This window comes from Aotus nancymaae, unplaced genomic scaffold, assembly GCF_030222135.1.
Source record: "Aotus nancymaae isolate 86718 unplaced genomic scaffold, 86718_ANA_hifiasm-v0.15.2.pri h1tg000036l, whole genome shotgun sequence".
NCBI lineage: Eukaryota > Metazoa > Chordata > Mammalia > Primates > Aotidae > Aotus > Aotus nancymaae.
In genome coordinates, this window is record NW_026988450.1 from 51229563 (window position 1) to 51244508 (window position 14946).

Here is a 14946-nt window from a genome sequence, read left to right on the forward strand (position 1 = left end):
AAAGCAAAAATACTGTTTTATGTTTGTGTTTTTCATTGAGTGATAGTACAAAAACCAGAATAAATAAAATGGAAACCTTGAAGGGAGGGGTTGTCAGGGACCCATTTAAATGGAAGTGCTGTGAATTTTTTCCAAATACCTTATCAGGCCACCACTGCAAATCTTCTCCTAGAGATACTGGACTTTGAACAGGTGTATTCTTCTTATCCAGGTTTGGCTCTCCTTCCTTGCTGGTAGAGCCCCTTTCATTATCAAATGAGGCTCCATCAAGCCACCTTCGTTCACGTAAACGTAAAACGGATTCACGTTCACGCAACAGCTCAGAGTCTCTCTCTAAGGGAAGAAGGAGAACTGGTATGCAATTGGGTCACACCAGTGGGATAAAAGTAAGCCACTCTCTAGTAAAGACCCTTCAGGATGCAACTAACAGCAGTTTATCTACTCATAAAAATTTATGTAAATGTATATAAGGCTGACATGCAACATTCAAAACATCAACCCCTTTCAAGTGAATGTATGAAATTATAACCTAGTATTTTAAAAAATTAGAGGCAGACTTTTCTATATTTCAACTACATGTTTTTAGAGTGGAACTGCTTTATTTTGAACTATATTTATGTTTTTCTAAGGGTTTTAAATTATTGGCTTTCATGAGAAATGCTTACTATGAACTCAATTTATATATTAGAAAATATACACTCCTTATTTGTCTACTGGTAGGTTTAAAAAGCACATAAATTTAGAACTTCCACGTCAGGCATATAAGCAAACTCAAAAAATGTACACATAGAAAAAAACCTAAAAAGGTTAAACTATGAATCCATTAATATAAGCTAATTATAAAATTTTTAAAAATCCAAGCCTTTATTTAGAGTAATTTTATAGAATGGATTTTTACAAATAAGTCTTATATAAATTTTTTTGAGGAACCAAACAGGCTGTTTAGAAAAAAAAAAAATCTTTATAAAATGATTTCCTTACCAAAATGCTTCCTGTGGCTACTGGCCTATAAAAAAAAGCCAGTTTTTTTCCAAGTTGCTCATACATTGCTTTTTAAATAAAGTAACCAAAATAAACTTTCTAAGACTAGGATAAATAAGGATTAGAAACAATAACTGAACCATACAAAACTGCCATATATATAGGCCAAAAGTTTGGCCAAGTATTAGCTATTTCATATGGTTGAAACTAAAAGTAATGCCTATGTAGGATGAACATAGAAAAAGAGACATTTGGCTAGGTGTGGTGGCTCATGCCTGTAATCTCAGCACTTTGGGAGGCCAAGGTGGGTGGATCACGAGGTCAGGAGTTCCAGACCAGCCTGACCAACATGGAGTAACCCCGTCTCTACTAAAAATACAAAATTAGCCAGGCATGGCAGTGAACACCTGTAATCCAAGTTACCTGGGAGGCTGAGGCAGGAAAATTGCTTAGACCCGGGAGGCAGAGGTTGCAGTGAGCTGAGATCACGCCACTGCACTCCAGCCAGGGCAACAAGAGTGAAACTCCATCTCAAAAAAAAAAAAGCAGCGGAGGGCGGGGGGGGGGGGATTTAAAGGAGTTATTTATATGGAATATTTGAAAATATATTACTTGATACATTTAAGGCAGTAAAGTATAAATTTATTTTTAAATTCATAAAGCTATTACATAGTGCATTCCATATATTAAAAGATCACCAAAGATCTGTTATTTTAAAACTCTATTTCTAAGTACTAAGTATATACAGTAAGCACTTAATATAACATGGCATATTTTCCGGTTTAAAGATCAGTAAATACAGGTAATTTCTGTTATCTGAATCAAGTAGTTTTACATTCTGGAAAGTAAAAATATTGACAACTATAATGTAAGCAAGCTATACACAAACATAGAGAGAGAAAGGCAGGATTAATTATTTCAAAATTTTTCTAATCTCTACCATGTACTTTAAGGATTTCAAACTTTTGAAACTAACATTTTAGGCGGGGTGCAGTGACTCATGCCTGTAATCCCAGAACTTTGGGAGGCTGAAGCAGATGGATCACCTGAGGTCAGGAGTTTGAGACCAGCCTGGCTAACATGGTGAAACCCTGTCTCTACTACAAATACAAAAAGTTGCTAGGCATTGTAGTGGGCGTCTGTAATTTCAGCTATTCAGGAGGCTGAGGCAGGAGAATCTCTTGAACCCAGGAGGCGGAGGCTGCAGTGAGCCAAGATAGCACCAGTGCACTCCTTCCTGGGCAACAGAGTGAGAATCCATCTCAAAAAAAATAAAAATAAAAAAAATAAAAAAGCATTTTAATAAACTAAACATTTCTATACATTTAATATTGATCCCAAACACATTCTAGTAAGTTTTTTCATATTTCAGTATTTTATCTAACCAGGATTTAAAATAAACAGATCACTTATTTTAAACAAATAAACTAAGACTTGTTTTCTGAATGCTGCATGTCACTGTGAAGTAGAATTCTGCTTTTAGTTCAGAATCCATATTCTTATTAAAAATACAGTTAGGTAAAGTCATAGTCCTTGACATCAATTCCACAATGTAAATAAGATCAACTCTAAAATACTACTGTGGCTCTTCAAAATAAAAAATAATTAGTTTCAATGCCAAAATATCCATAAAAAACTAATAATAACTGTAACATTAGAAGTTCAGATACCTAAGTAGATTCTACCACTATCTTTCCATGCAGCTAGCCTGTGATCAAAATAAATAAATGCAAAATTACCTCGAGATGAGCCTAGCCTGGAAAGCGATGAACGACGAAAAGAAGGGTAACCAAAATAGCTAATGTCTTCAGAAAACATGGCATCTGCATCAATAATGACACTTGGGTGGGCAGAATGAATGTCAGCATCAAGGAGAGACATAAGATCCTCTATAAACAGAAATAAAATCACTGAAGCATATATACAAAGAGCATCTGCAGACTACTGAAAGATCTCTGAAAATTAAAATACATTAAAACTACAGACTCACATCACCTGAGGAAAAACAACAACCTAAATTAACAAAGAGTTTAAAGAACATCAAATGCATAAATGCAGTCTGAGCTATTTACTACATAATCACAAGAAAGATAGATCACTCATTAAGATATAACACTTGTGACATCACAGAGACAGTCAAAATCTAAATGTAGTTCAGTTATTATGTATTTTCAGTAATAAGGGCATCAAAAAACAATACTCTAGAGGCATGTGTCACCCAGTTATAAAGCTATGCAAATGCAACCATGTCTTTACTGGGAACAAGCACAAATCCACTGTGTGAAAATACTTCCTCATTTTTCCCTTAAAAGAAACTTTACAATCAAATCAAGCAGCTCTACAGTGAAAAATATCTACCACCTTGAAAAGAATACACAGAAAAGTCTATTGTACTTTAAATTCCATTCCCCAGTCAAAAGAACACCTCAGAAATGAGAAACATGACAGTGAACCACCAACCTCCAGGCAAATAAGATTCACTGGCTGTATCATCCCCATCATCTCCATCTTCGTCATCCCGGCTAAGTAAATTATTTACAGCGAGGTTCACATCAAGATTTGTTCGCTGAAGTTCTCGAATAATGACACTTCTGGATTTGCCTTGTAAAACAACTTGGGCCTGAAATAAAAAATAAAAAGAAGTACGATGGTAATTTTCTTTTGATTAAATTCTTTATCAAAATCAGCTTTCTAGGACCAGGCATGGTGGCTCAAGCCTATAATTCCAGCACTTCAGTAGGCCAAAGCAGGCGGATCACCTGAGGTCAGCAGTTCAAGACCAACCTGGCCAACATGGCAAAATCTCATCTCTACGAAAAAATACGAAAATTACCACCAGCCATGGTGGCTCACACCTGTAATCCTAGCACTTTGAGAGGCCAAGGTGGGCAGATCACGAGGTCAGGGGTTCAAGACAAGCCTGACTAACAAGGTAAAACTCCGTCTCTACTAAAAATACAAAGAAATACAAATAAATTAGCTGGGCATAGTGGCGTGCACCTGTAATCCCAGATACTCAGGAAGCTGAGGTAGGAGAATCACTTGAATCCAGGAGGCGAAGGTTGCAGCGAGCCAAGATCGCACCACTGCACTCCAGGCTGGGCAACAGAGGGAGACTCTATCTCAAAAGAAAAAAAAAATAGCCAGGCATAGTGGCGTGTACCCGTAATTCCAGCTACTCGGGAGGCTGAGGCACAAGAATCGCTTGAACTCAGGAGGTGGTTGTTGCAGTGAGCCAAGATCATGCCACTGTACTTCAGCCTGGGTGGCAGAGTGAGACTCCTTCTCCAAAAAAAAAAAAAAAATTCAGCTTCCTAGAAAAACAGTATTTCCGAATTCATGATATGAGTCATGACTACACCCCACCATATTCAGTAAAACCTCACCTTGTCCTGTTATCTGACATTAAGTATTCTACAAGATACATACCTGTGAAATCAGCTCCTCTGGAATGACAGATGCTGGAATAACTGGTTGGGGCTGACTGCCCAAAAGCCCAGACCCTCGATCCCGTCCTGTTCGAATAACTCGAGTCTGTCGGCGGGAATCTCGAGCTCCAGCTGACGACCTACCAGAGGATCCTCCACCGCTTCCGCCCACTCCAGAACTCCAGCGGCTACTAAATATTAAAGAATTTATAAAATTAGCTTTTTAAATAATCATTCTGATTGCTTGGGTCTCATTATTATTTTAATCCAAGATAAAGTTATTTGTCTAATGACATAACATGTTATATAGTGTTTTGACAAAGAATAAGGTAATAGAACTGAGCTTTAAAATAATAATCGTTTTGTTTTTCTTTTTTTTAAAGAAATGGGCTCTTGGTATGTCACCCAGGCTGGAAAGCAGTGATTATTCACAAGTACAAACAAAATACACTACAGCCTAGAATTCCTGGGCTGAAGTGATCCTCCTGCCTCAGCCACCTGAGTAGCTAGGGACTATAGACATGCACCAGCATACCTGACAATTGTCTCAATTTTTTTATGTTTTTGGGATGAGGTCTTGCTATGCTGCCCAGGCTAGTCTCAAAACCTCTGGGTTTAAGCAATCCTCCCATCTCAGCCTCCCGACTAGCCGGGATTACCGCTATGTACTACCATGCCCAATCCAATTTTTTAATGCTTAAATATAACTTTGCTTTTTATAAAGATAAACATCACACTTTTGCATCCTTAAAAATTATTATTATTTTTTTTTTTGAGACAGGTCTTACTCTGTTGTCTAGGCTGGAGTACAGTGGCATGATCTTGGCTCACTGCAACCTCTCCTCCCAGGTTCATGTGATTCTCCCGCCTCAGCCTCCTGAGTAGCTGGGATTACAGGCACACCACCACAGCCCAGATAATTTTTGTATTTTCAGTAGAGACAGATTTTCACCATATTGGTCAGGCTGTTCTCGAACTCCCAACCTTAGGTGATCGGCCCACCTCGGACTCCCAAATTGCTGGGAAAAATAATTTCTTAAAGCCAAATCACAACTATAAAATAAACACATCTTACCTTTGCATGAAAGACCTATGAGACTTAACTACCAATGTTGTTACACAGAAAGTAAAACTCAGAGTTTAGAATTCAAGTGCTTCACATGAAACAGAACATTCATTTTGCTAAGATAGAATTGTATTAATATTCAGCACTATCAACCACCTTGTCCAAGAGAAAGCTGCTATTTAAATATGTTAATTTTTTCTTACAAGAAAAAAATTAGAAAGGGTATGACATCTACGTCTTCACTTACTGCCCAAACATTAAGAAAATTCAAATCAAATAAATCATCTAGATAACCATAAAATGATTTGCCTTCTGCACTTAATCACATCTTAAAGAAAATGGTCACACAGCTTTTGCAATTAGGGTAGAATCTGTAATCTTCAAAATGAATCTAATACTGGGAGATCATTTGACCTAGAAAGAGGTATTTTACTCTCAATTCTTACTATACTCACCTAAGGCTGAAACCTTCAAACTCCCAATGCAAACAGACTTCATTTCAATTTGATTAACTGTTCCCCTACTCTTTTTTTTTTTTTTTTAGAAAGAAAAAAAAGAATGAAGAAGAGGAAGAAAAAGGAAGAGAGAGAGAGAGAATGGGAGTATTGCTTTCTTGCCCAGGCTAGAATGCAATTTAGTAATGGGTATTGAAAACCACTTTTATACCAATAATTATACTTAACGATATAGACAGAAAGGAATAAGGGAAGAAAATAACAAACAAGCAGCTAACCAATATTTCATTTAAACCTATGAAATGCTATGCGATTACTGAGGAGTGATTTACTTCCAATTATGTAGTCACTTTTGGAATAGGTGTGAGGTGGTAATGTATGTTTTGTGTATTTGAAGTGGAGAGTTCTATAAATGTTCATTAAGTTTACTTGTTCCAGGTCTGAGTTCAAGTCCTGGACGTTCTTGTTAATTTTCTGTCTGGTTGATCTATAGAATCATTAGCTCTTCTTGTTACACTGATCCTTTTGCCATTATGTAATGTCCTTCTTTGCCTCTTTTGATCTTTGTTGCTTTAAAGTCTACTTTATCAGAGGCGAGAATTCCATCTCCTGCTTTTTGTTTATTTGTTTATTTTTACTCTCTGTTTGGATGGTAAATCTTCCTCCTTCTCTTTGTTTTGAGTCTTTGTGTATTGCTGCATGTGAGATGGGTCTGGATGCAGCATACCAACGGGTTTTGGCTTTTTATCCAATTAGAATATATATAAGTTTAATACTGCCATTTGATGCTAGCTGGCTGTTTTGTCCATTAGTTGGTGTACATTTTTCATTGTGTTAATGCTCTTTGCTTTTTGATATATTTTTGGAAAGGCTGATATTGGTTGTTCCTTTATATGTATAGTGCTTCTTTCAGAAGCTCTTGTAAAGCAGACCTGGTGGTGGTGAACTCTCTAAGTACTTGTTTGTTCGCAAAAGATTTAATTTTTCCTTCGCACATAAAGCTTAGTTTGGCTGGATAGGAAATTCTGGGTTGAAAGTTCTTTTCTTTAAGGATATTAAATATTGGTCCCCACTCTTTTCTGGCTTGCAGGGTTTCTGCTGAGAGATCTGCTGTAAGTCTGATAGGTTTCCCTTTATGGGTAACCTGACCTTTCTCTCTGGCTGCCCTTAGTATTTTCTTCTTCATTTCAACCCTAATAAATCTGGCAATTATGTGCCTTGGGGTTGGTCTTCTTGAAGAATATCTTTGTGGTGTTCTCTGTATTACCTGGAGTTGAATATTACCCTGCCTTGCCAGGTTGGGAAAGTTTTCCTGAATGATATCCTGAAGAGTATTTTCCAACTTGGATTCATTCTCTTCGTCACATTCAGGTACACCTATCATATGTAAATTAGCTCTTTTCACATAGTTCTATATTTCCTGGAGACTTTGCTCATTCCTTTTTATCCTTTTTTCTCTAATCTTGTCTTCTCGTTTCATTTCACTGAGCTGGTCCTCGACTTCTGATATCCTTTCTTCTGCTTGATCAATTCGATTGTTTAAACTTGTGCATACTTCGCGAAGTTCTCGTGTTGTGTTTTTCAGCTCCATCAATTCACTTATATTCCTCTCTAAATTGTCCATTCTCATGAGCATTTCATCAAACCTTTTTTCAAGGTTCTTAGTTTCTTTGCATTGGGTTAGAACAAGTTCTTTTAATTCAGAGAAGTTTCTTATCACCCACATTTTGAAGCCTGCTTCTGTTATTGGAACACACTCGTTCTCCATTAAGCCTTGTTCCATTGCGATCCCCTGTAGAGGGAGAGGCATTCTGATTTTGAGTATTCTCTGCCTTTTTAGGCTGGTTTCTTCTCTTCATTATATATTTATCCCTCTGTCGTCTTTGTAATTACCGACTTTCTAACTAGGTCTCTGAGTGGACGTCCAACTTTTGATTCCCAGCGCCGAAATCTGAGCAATCCACTGCGCCAGCCAAAACAGCGGTGTTAAGATTGATGGTGCTTTTCTGCCCGGGAACCTCCGGACTCTGCACCTAGAACTGCTGCACTAAGGCGCCAGCAAAACCACCGCGCCAGCCACAAGAGACGCTCTGGCGACCCATGGGGCTCCTCCACTGGGAATCTCCTGGTCCGTGAGCAACAAATATTCGTCTGAAAGTGTGGCGTCCTCTCGTTCTCTGCGCTTTCACTGGGAACTACATGCCCGAGCTGCTAGTGATCAGCCATCTTGGATCTCTCTCCCTCCCCTACTCTTAAAAAAGTTTGGAATACATTAACCAATAACAATTCTCAAATCAGTATACATCAAACTTCTGTGGTTTCTCCTCTTACTTGACTGGAAAAGCCCTATCTCTGGCTAAAAAAAAAAACTGTTTAAATAGTTTCTTCAGTAAAATAAAAAAATAAACCTAGAAAAGCTGTTGTCAACCTTTTGTTCTGTACTTGCTGATGCACACTACCAATTCATGTTTATGCAGTATCTGTATCTATAGCCTAAGAACTGCCCAAGATAACTTTGGAGAAAAGCAATATAGTGCATCCTCAAGGCTGCAGTATGAAACAGCATTTATTTCAGCTAATAAATGTCATGTTTAAATAACGATTCATATGTCAGATGAAAAACAAGGGGTTTCATTACGAGTACATTACATTAACAAGAAAAGGAAATTTAAAAAACACTCCAGGCTGGGCATGGTGGCTCACACCTGTAATCCCAACACATTGGAAGGCCCAGGCAGGAGGATTAACTTGAGCCCAGAGGTCATGATGAGCCTAGGCAACATGGCAAGACCTCATCTCCACACAAAATAAAAAATTAGCCAGCCATGGTGGCACGAACCTGTAGTGCCAGCAGAGGCTGAAGTGGGAGAATGGCTTGAGTCCAGGAGGTGGAGTTTGCAGTGAGCAGTGATTGTGCCACTGCACTCAGGCCCTGGCTACAGAGCAAGACCTGTCTCAAAGAGGTAAGACAAGAGGGGAAAAGGGGAGGGAAGAGGGGAGACAGAAGAGCAAAATGAGAAAGGTGACAGAAAGGGAAAGGGAGAGGAGAGGAGAAGGAGGAAAAGGAAAAGAAAACAAGTGACCCTTACAGTAGCATCAAAAATAAAACACTTCAGAATAAAACCTAAGACTTATACACTGAAAACTAAAAAAAACGTTGCTGACAGAAATTTAAAGAAGACACAGATAAGAAAGATATCTGGGGTTCATAAATTGAAAGACTGAATACTGCTAAGATGCCTATACTACCCAAAGCATTCAACACAATCCCCATTAAAATCTCAGTGGCTTTTCTTTTTTAACCAGTAAAAAAACTGGCTGGGCATGGTGGCTCACATCTGTAATCCCAGCACTTTGGGAGGCCAAGGTGGGAGGATCGCTTGAGCCCAGGAGTTCCAGAACAGCCCTGGCAACACAGCGAGACCCTGTCTCTACAGAAAAAATCAAATCATTAGCCAGGCATGGTGGCACGTGCCTGTGGTCCCAGCTCCACCAGAGACTAAGGCAGGCAGAATGCTTCAGCCCTGTAGGCCAAGGCTTCAGTGAGCCATCCATGCCTGTGCTACTGCACTCCAGGGTAACAGAGCAAAACCCTGTCTTTGAAAAAAAAAAAAAAAAATTGAAAAGTTTGTCCTAAGAGTTCACATGGAATCTCAGGCAAGCCCAGATAGCCAAAACAGTTTTGAAAAAGAACTAAGTTGAAGGAGTCACACTTCACATTTCACTATTTCAAAGCAGAAAACAAAGCTAAAGTATTCAAAACAGTGTGGTATGGGCATAATGACAAAAAAGACCAATGAAACAAAATGGAACCCAGAAATAATATCTTAGGTGCTAAGACCATTCAAGGGGGAAAAAAATAGTCTCTTCAACAAGTGGAGCTGGGAAAACTGGATATCAACATGCAAAAGAATGAACAGGAATCTTTATATTATACACAAAAACTAACTCAAAATGAATTAAAGACCTTAACATAAGGCCTAAAACTATAAAACTCCTACAAGAAAACGTAAGGGAAAAGCTTCATGGACTTGGTGATTATTGCTTAGATATGACGCTAAAGGAAAACAGGTAACAAAAGCAAAAATAAACGAATGGCACTACATCAAACTTTAAAACTTTGTGTATCAAAGGACACAATCAACAGACTACAGAATAAGAGAAAATATTTGCAAATCATATATCTAATAAGAGGATAGCATCTAGAATATATAAATAACTCCTACAACTCAACCAAAAAGAAATAAATAACCTGATTAAAATATGGGCAAAGGACTTGAAATGACTTGAAATAACATTTCTCCAAACATGATACAAAAATGGCCAACAAGCTTATGACAAGATGTTTAACATCATTAATCATCAGAGAAATCCAAACCAAACGAGATATCAATCGATACTGATTAGGATGGCTACTATCAAAAAAAAAAAATTACAAGTGTCAGTGTATGCAGAAACTGGAATCCATGTGCACTGTTGGTGGGACTGTAAAATGGCACAACCACTTTTGGAAAACAATATGGAGATTCCTCAAAACATTAAAAATAGAACTATGACCCAGCAACTGCACTTCTGGTATATATTCAAAAGAACTGAAAGCAGGGTCTTAAAAACTTGCACATCCATGCATTCACAACAGTCAAGAGGTAGAAGCAACCCAAATGTTCAACAAAATGTGGTACATATATACAATAGAATATTATTCAGCGTTTAAAAGGAAAGAAATCCTATCACATGCTATACAACATGGATGAACTTTCAGAATATGACAATAATATTCAGAACTGAAATAAGCCTGTCACCAAAAAACAAAACACAAAAAACAAATACTCAATGATTCCACTTATATGAGTCATCTTAAGTAGAAATTCACAGAAACAAAGTAGAATTGATGTCTGCCAGGTACTAGGGGGAGAGAAAAAAAGAATAGTAGTTATTTAACGGGTAGAGAGTTCCAACTTTACAAGATGAAAAAGTTCTAGAAAGCTGTTTCACAACAGTTTGGACATATTTAACACTACTAAACTGTATACTTATAAATGGTTATAAGGGTAAATCTTATGGTTTTACAATTAAAATAAAAACTTTTAAATCCATTTAAAAGTGAAGTTGTAGTAAAGAAAGCACTACTCTAGAAAGCAGACATGTTTTCTTTTCAAGTTATATATTAAGACAATTATGCATCAGAAAACATAGAACCAATGAAACATAGATAGGGAATAAAATCAACTACTAATCAACTACTTGTCTACCTGTAGTCCCAGCTACTTAAAAGGCTAAGCCAGGAGAATTGCCTGAGCCCAGGAATTTGAGGCTGCAGTGAGCTATGAACACACTACTGCACTGAAGGCTGGGTGACAGAGTGAGACCTTGTCTCTAAAAAAAATTTTTTTAATTTTTTTAAATTAAAAATCAACTATTGGCCTGGACAGTGACTCACACCTGTAATCCTAGCACTTTAGGAGACTGAGGTGGACAAAGCACTTTAGGTCAGGAGTTTGGGACCACCCTGGCCAACATGGTGAAAATCCATCTCTACTAAAAATACAAAAATTAGCCAGGCATAGTGGTGGGTGCCTGTAATCCCAGCTACCTGGGGAAGCTGAAGCAGGAAAATCACTTGAACCCAGGAGGCGGAGGTTGCAGTGAGCTGAGATCATGCCACTGCACTCCAGCCTGGGTAACAGAACAAGACTCCATCTTGGGGGAAAAAAAAAAACCTCAATTATTAAATCAGCATAGTTTCCTATGAGTTTTAAAAACTAAGTCTTTCAGGAAAAATTAATCTTCAGGCATTCAAGAGCTAAATACATAAATTATTTCAACGCGAAAACAAGAAAAATCACACTAAAGACTCTTAAAAAGATATAATTATGCTAACTATATATGCCAGCTTAAGTCTACTGGCTAAGCCTAATTATTAATTTCACTCAAAAATATCCCTGTTCAGACAATAAATTATATGGCCATCACAGATAAAAGAGAAGACTCAATATTTTCACTAAGAAATACATCACCATTTTTCTTCCACAAGCAAATACTATTACAAGCCTGATGAGAAATAATATCCAAGCACATATCTGCTCCTGGGCAGACCTCACAGGCATCTCAAACTCAAATCTCCATGAGAAGTAGATAACCTAAGTAAACAAGGGAAGCCAAGGTAACAAGGAAGAGAAGAGACTATCTGCCTATCTAAAAACACTCAATTTCTTTTCTTTAAGCACTGCTGATTTAATCCATTACACCACCAGCAGCTGCCAGTTTACAATCTCTGCTACACAAGCCCTTGATTGAGTTTAAAGACAACCGTTAAAATATCTCTCAGGTTTCTCCATTCACCTGTTACCACAGAGAATACCAGGTATTCCCACTCTGGCCTGCTGTGCAGTATTTTCTCCTATCAGAATCCAAACCAACCAACCAGTCCCCAAATTTCAGTCTCCCCTGAACATTCCTCTAATCAGCTCACTAACTATAAAGATTAATGTGTTAAACTAAGCATATTCTAATAGAGGTTTATTAGTGGTCACAAGATAGTACTGAAATCAGTTGATTCCTTTTATCTATAATTACAGTTTGAGCTAGAATTTTTAATATTAAACTAAAAAATACTGGGAAAACCTTTTACTTTCTGTGGTATGCTTATCAAATTAATCCTACAATTTTGATACCTTCATATAGTTCTCAAGGTACACAGAATGACTCAAAATGAACTAAGATATATATCTCACCTAGTATGGAATTAGTTCATAGCCTGCAAACTTAAAGCCCATGGGCCAAGTCCTGTCCACATAGTTGGCTGGTTTAAAATGTGTATGTATCATCAAAAACAAGGAAAAGTCTGAGAAACTGTCACAGTCAAGAGGAACCTAATGAGAAATGGTGACTAAATAAAATGTGGAATCCTGGATGGGATCTTAGAAGAGAAAAAGGACATTACGAAAAACTAAGGAAATGTGAATAACCTATGGACAACTTTAGTATCAATATTCATTAACTGTAACAAATGTACCATACTAATACAAGATTTTAATAATCATGGAAACTAGACATGGGGTACATGGGAACTCTCAGTACAATGTTTGAAATATTTTTGTCAATCTAGAACTGCAGGCTGGGCTCAAGCCTGTAATCCCAACACTTTCGGAGATTAACGTGGGCAGATCTTGAGCTTAGGAATTTAAGAACAGCCTGGGCAACTGTCGAAACCCAGTCTCTACAAAAAAATACAAACGATTAGCCGGGCATGGTGGCGCATACCTGTAGTCTCAGCTACTTGGGAAGCTGAGGTAGGAGGATGGCTTGAGCCCAGGAGGTGGAGGTTGCAGTGAGCCAAAATCATGCCACTACATTTCAACCCAGGTGACAAGAGCCACATCCTGTCTCTAAATAAATAAATAACCCTGTCCTAAAATAGTTTTTAAAATGTGAATACATATGTGTCCACACAAACATTTGAATGATGTATGTAACTGTGTATATATGTATATTTATTTCCATGAAAATATCAATTAGTCCCAACATTTCAGATAAAAGATAGTACACAATCCAGATTTGAGGGGCACAAGGATTTGAATTTGCCAACCATGGCCCTGTATTCTCCTGTAGCAAAAACCAGTTTACCAACTGCCTCTTTTGGAACTGGGGAATCCAGTGTGTCAGAATCCTGCTACTTACTAATCATCTTACCCATCTGAAGGGGAGCTTCAACTATTTGCAAGTAAAATTATACATTTCAATTCATGTACTAGTAGCTCAGATTAAACCCTAAAGGAATATGATAGCTCAAATCAATGAAAAGCAGCTTATATCTATCATCATTGTTCAATGGTCACAAGTAGCAGAATAGGAACTTTTGATACTAACAGATCCATTTTCATTTTACTATTTATTAAACACGAATAAACTTCCTTCTGTTTCTCAAATAAATCTGGTGCTCTTACCCTTAAGCTGGTTTAAAATGAGTTTAACAAAACTACCTAGGAGATTTTTTAAATACCTTGAAGGATAAACTTAATTATTAAAGAGAGAAAAGAGTAGCAGCTAGAAATCTTTAGCACACAAATCTGACAATTAGCAAAATCATTGAGAAAACAAAAAAAAAATTAAATTAACCAGTATGTATTCCTAAAAATAATCAGTCAAAATAAATAATCAATTCTCAATTATCCACGCTGGCGAGGCATGGTGGCTCATGCCTGTAATCTTAGCACTCTGGGAAGTCAAGGCAGGCAGATTGCTTGAGGTCAGGAGTTCAAGACCAGCCTGATCAACATGGCAAAACCCTGCTCTACAAAAAATACAAAACTTAGCAGGGTGTGGTAGGGCAGGCCTGTAATCCCAGTTATTTGGGAGGCTGAGGTTGGAGGAACACTTGAGGCCAGGAAGTCAAGGCTGCAATGAGTCAAGATCACATTATTGCACTCCAGCCTGGGCAATAGACGGAGACCCTAACTCTCAAAAAAAAAAAAAAAAACACACACACACACTTAAAAGAAACAGTACCAATGGCTGGGCACGGTGGCTCATGCCTGTAATCCCAGCACTTTGGGTGATGGAGGCAGGTGGATCACAAGGTCAGGAGCTCAAGACCAGTCTGGCCAACATGGTGAAACCCCATCAGCTAATTAAAAAATTAGCTGGGCATGGTGGCACATGCCTATAATCCCAGCTACTCAGGAGGCTGAGACAGAAGAATCGCTTGAACCCAGGAGGCAGAAGTTGAAGTGAGCTGAGATCACACCACTGCACTTCAGCCTGGGGAACAGAGTGAGACTCCATCTCAAAAAAAATAAATAAATAAACAAAAAAAGTAGTACCAATAATCCCAAACTCTTTCAAATGTGGCTTTCAAAGAGACTACTCACTACTTGATCCAAGACAACTCCCAGCAGCAAAAGTGAGCAGGCCTGGACACTGCAGGATGGGAGTGGGGACCAAGGTCCCTGAGGACAGTCTCTTTTTTATTGGATTATATTTGGCAAATTTGTGGTTTAAAGACTCCCCTTTGAGG

At 37.9% G+C, this 14946-nt stretch overlaps 1 protein-coding gene across 8 annotated transcripts in view; it reads right to left on the minus strand.

The window, feature by feature from the left end:
* Positions 1-14946, minus strand: part of UBR5 (ubiquitin protein ligase E3 component n-recognin 5) — a 155230-nt gene that overhangs the window by 82513 nt on the left and 57771 nt on the right. For 6 of the 8 annotated variants that reach the window (XM_021675740.2, XM_021675739.2, XM_064384466.1 and 3 more), the window contains exons 6-9: positions 4411-4600; positions 3442-3601; positions 2721-2870; positions 140-351 (exon numbers count right to left, since the gene is read on the minus strand). In XM_021675740.2, the coding sequence (XP_021531415.1) occupies positions 140-351; positions 2721-2870; positions 3442-3601; positions 4411-4600 (712 nt within the window). The remainder of the gene's footprint in view (positions 1-139; positions 352-2720; positions 2871-3441; positions 3602-4410; positions 4601-14946) is intronic. The other 2 variants (XM_021675742.2, XM_064384465.1) reach the window with 1 other exon arrangement.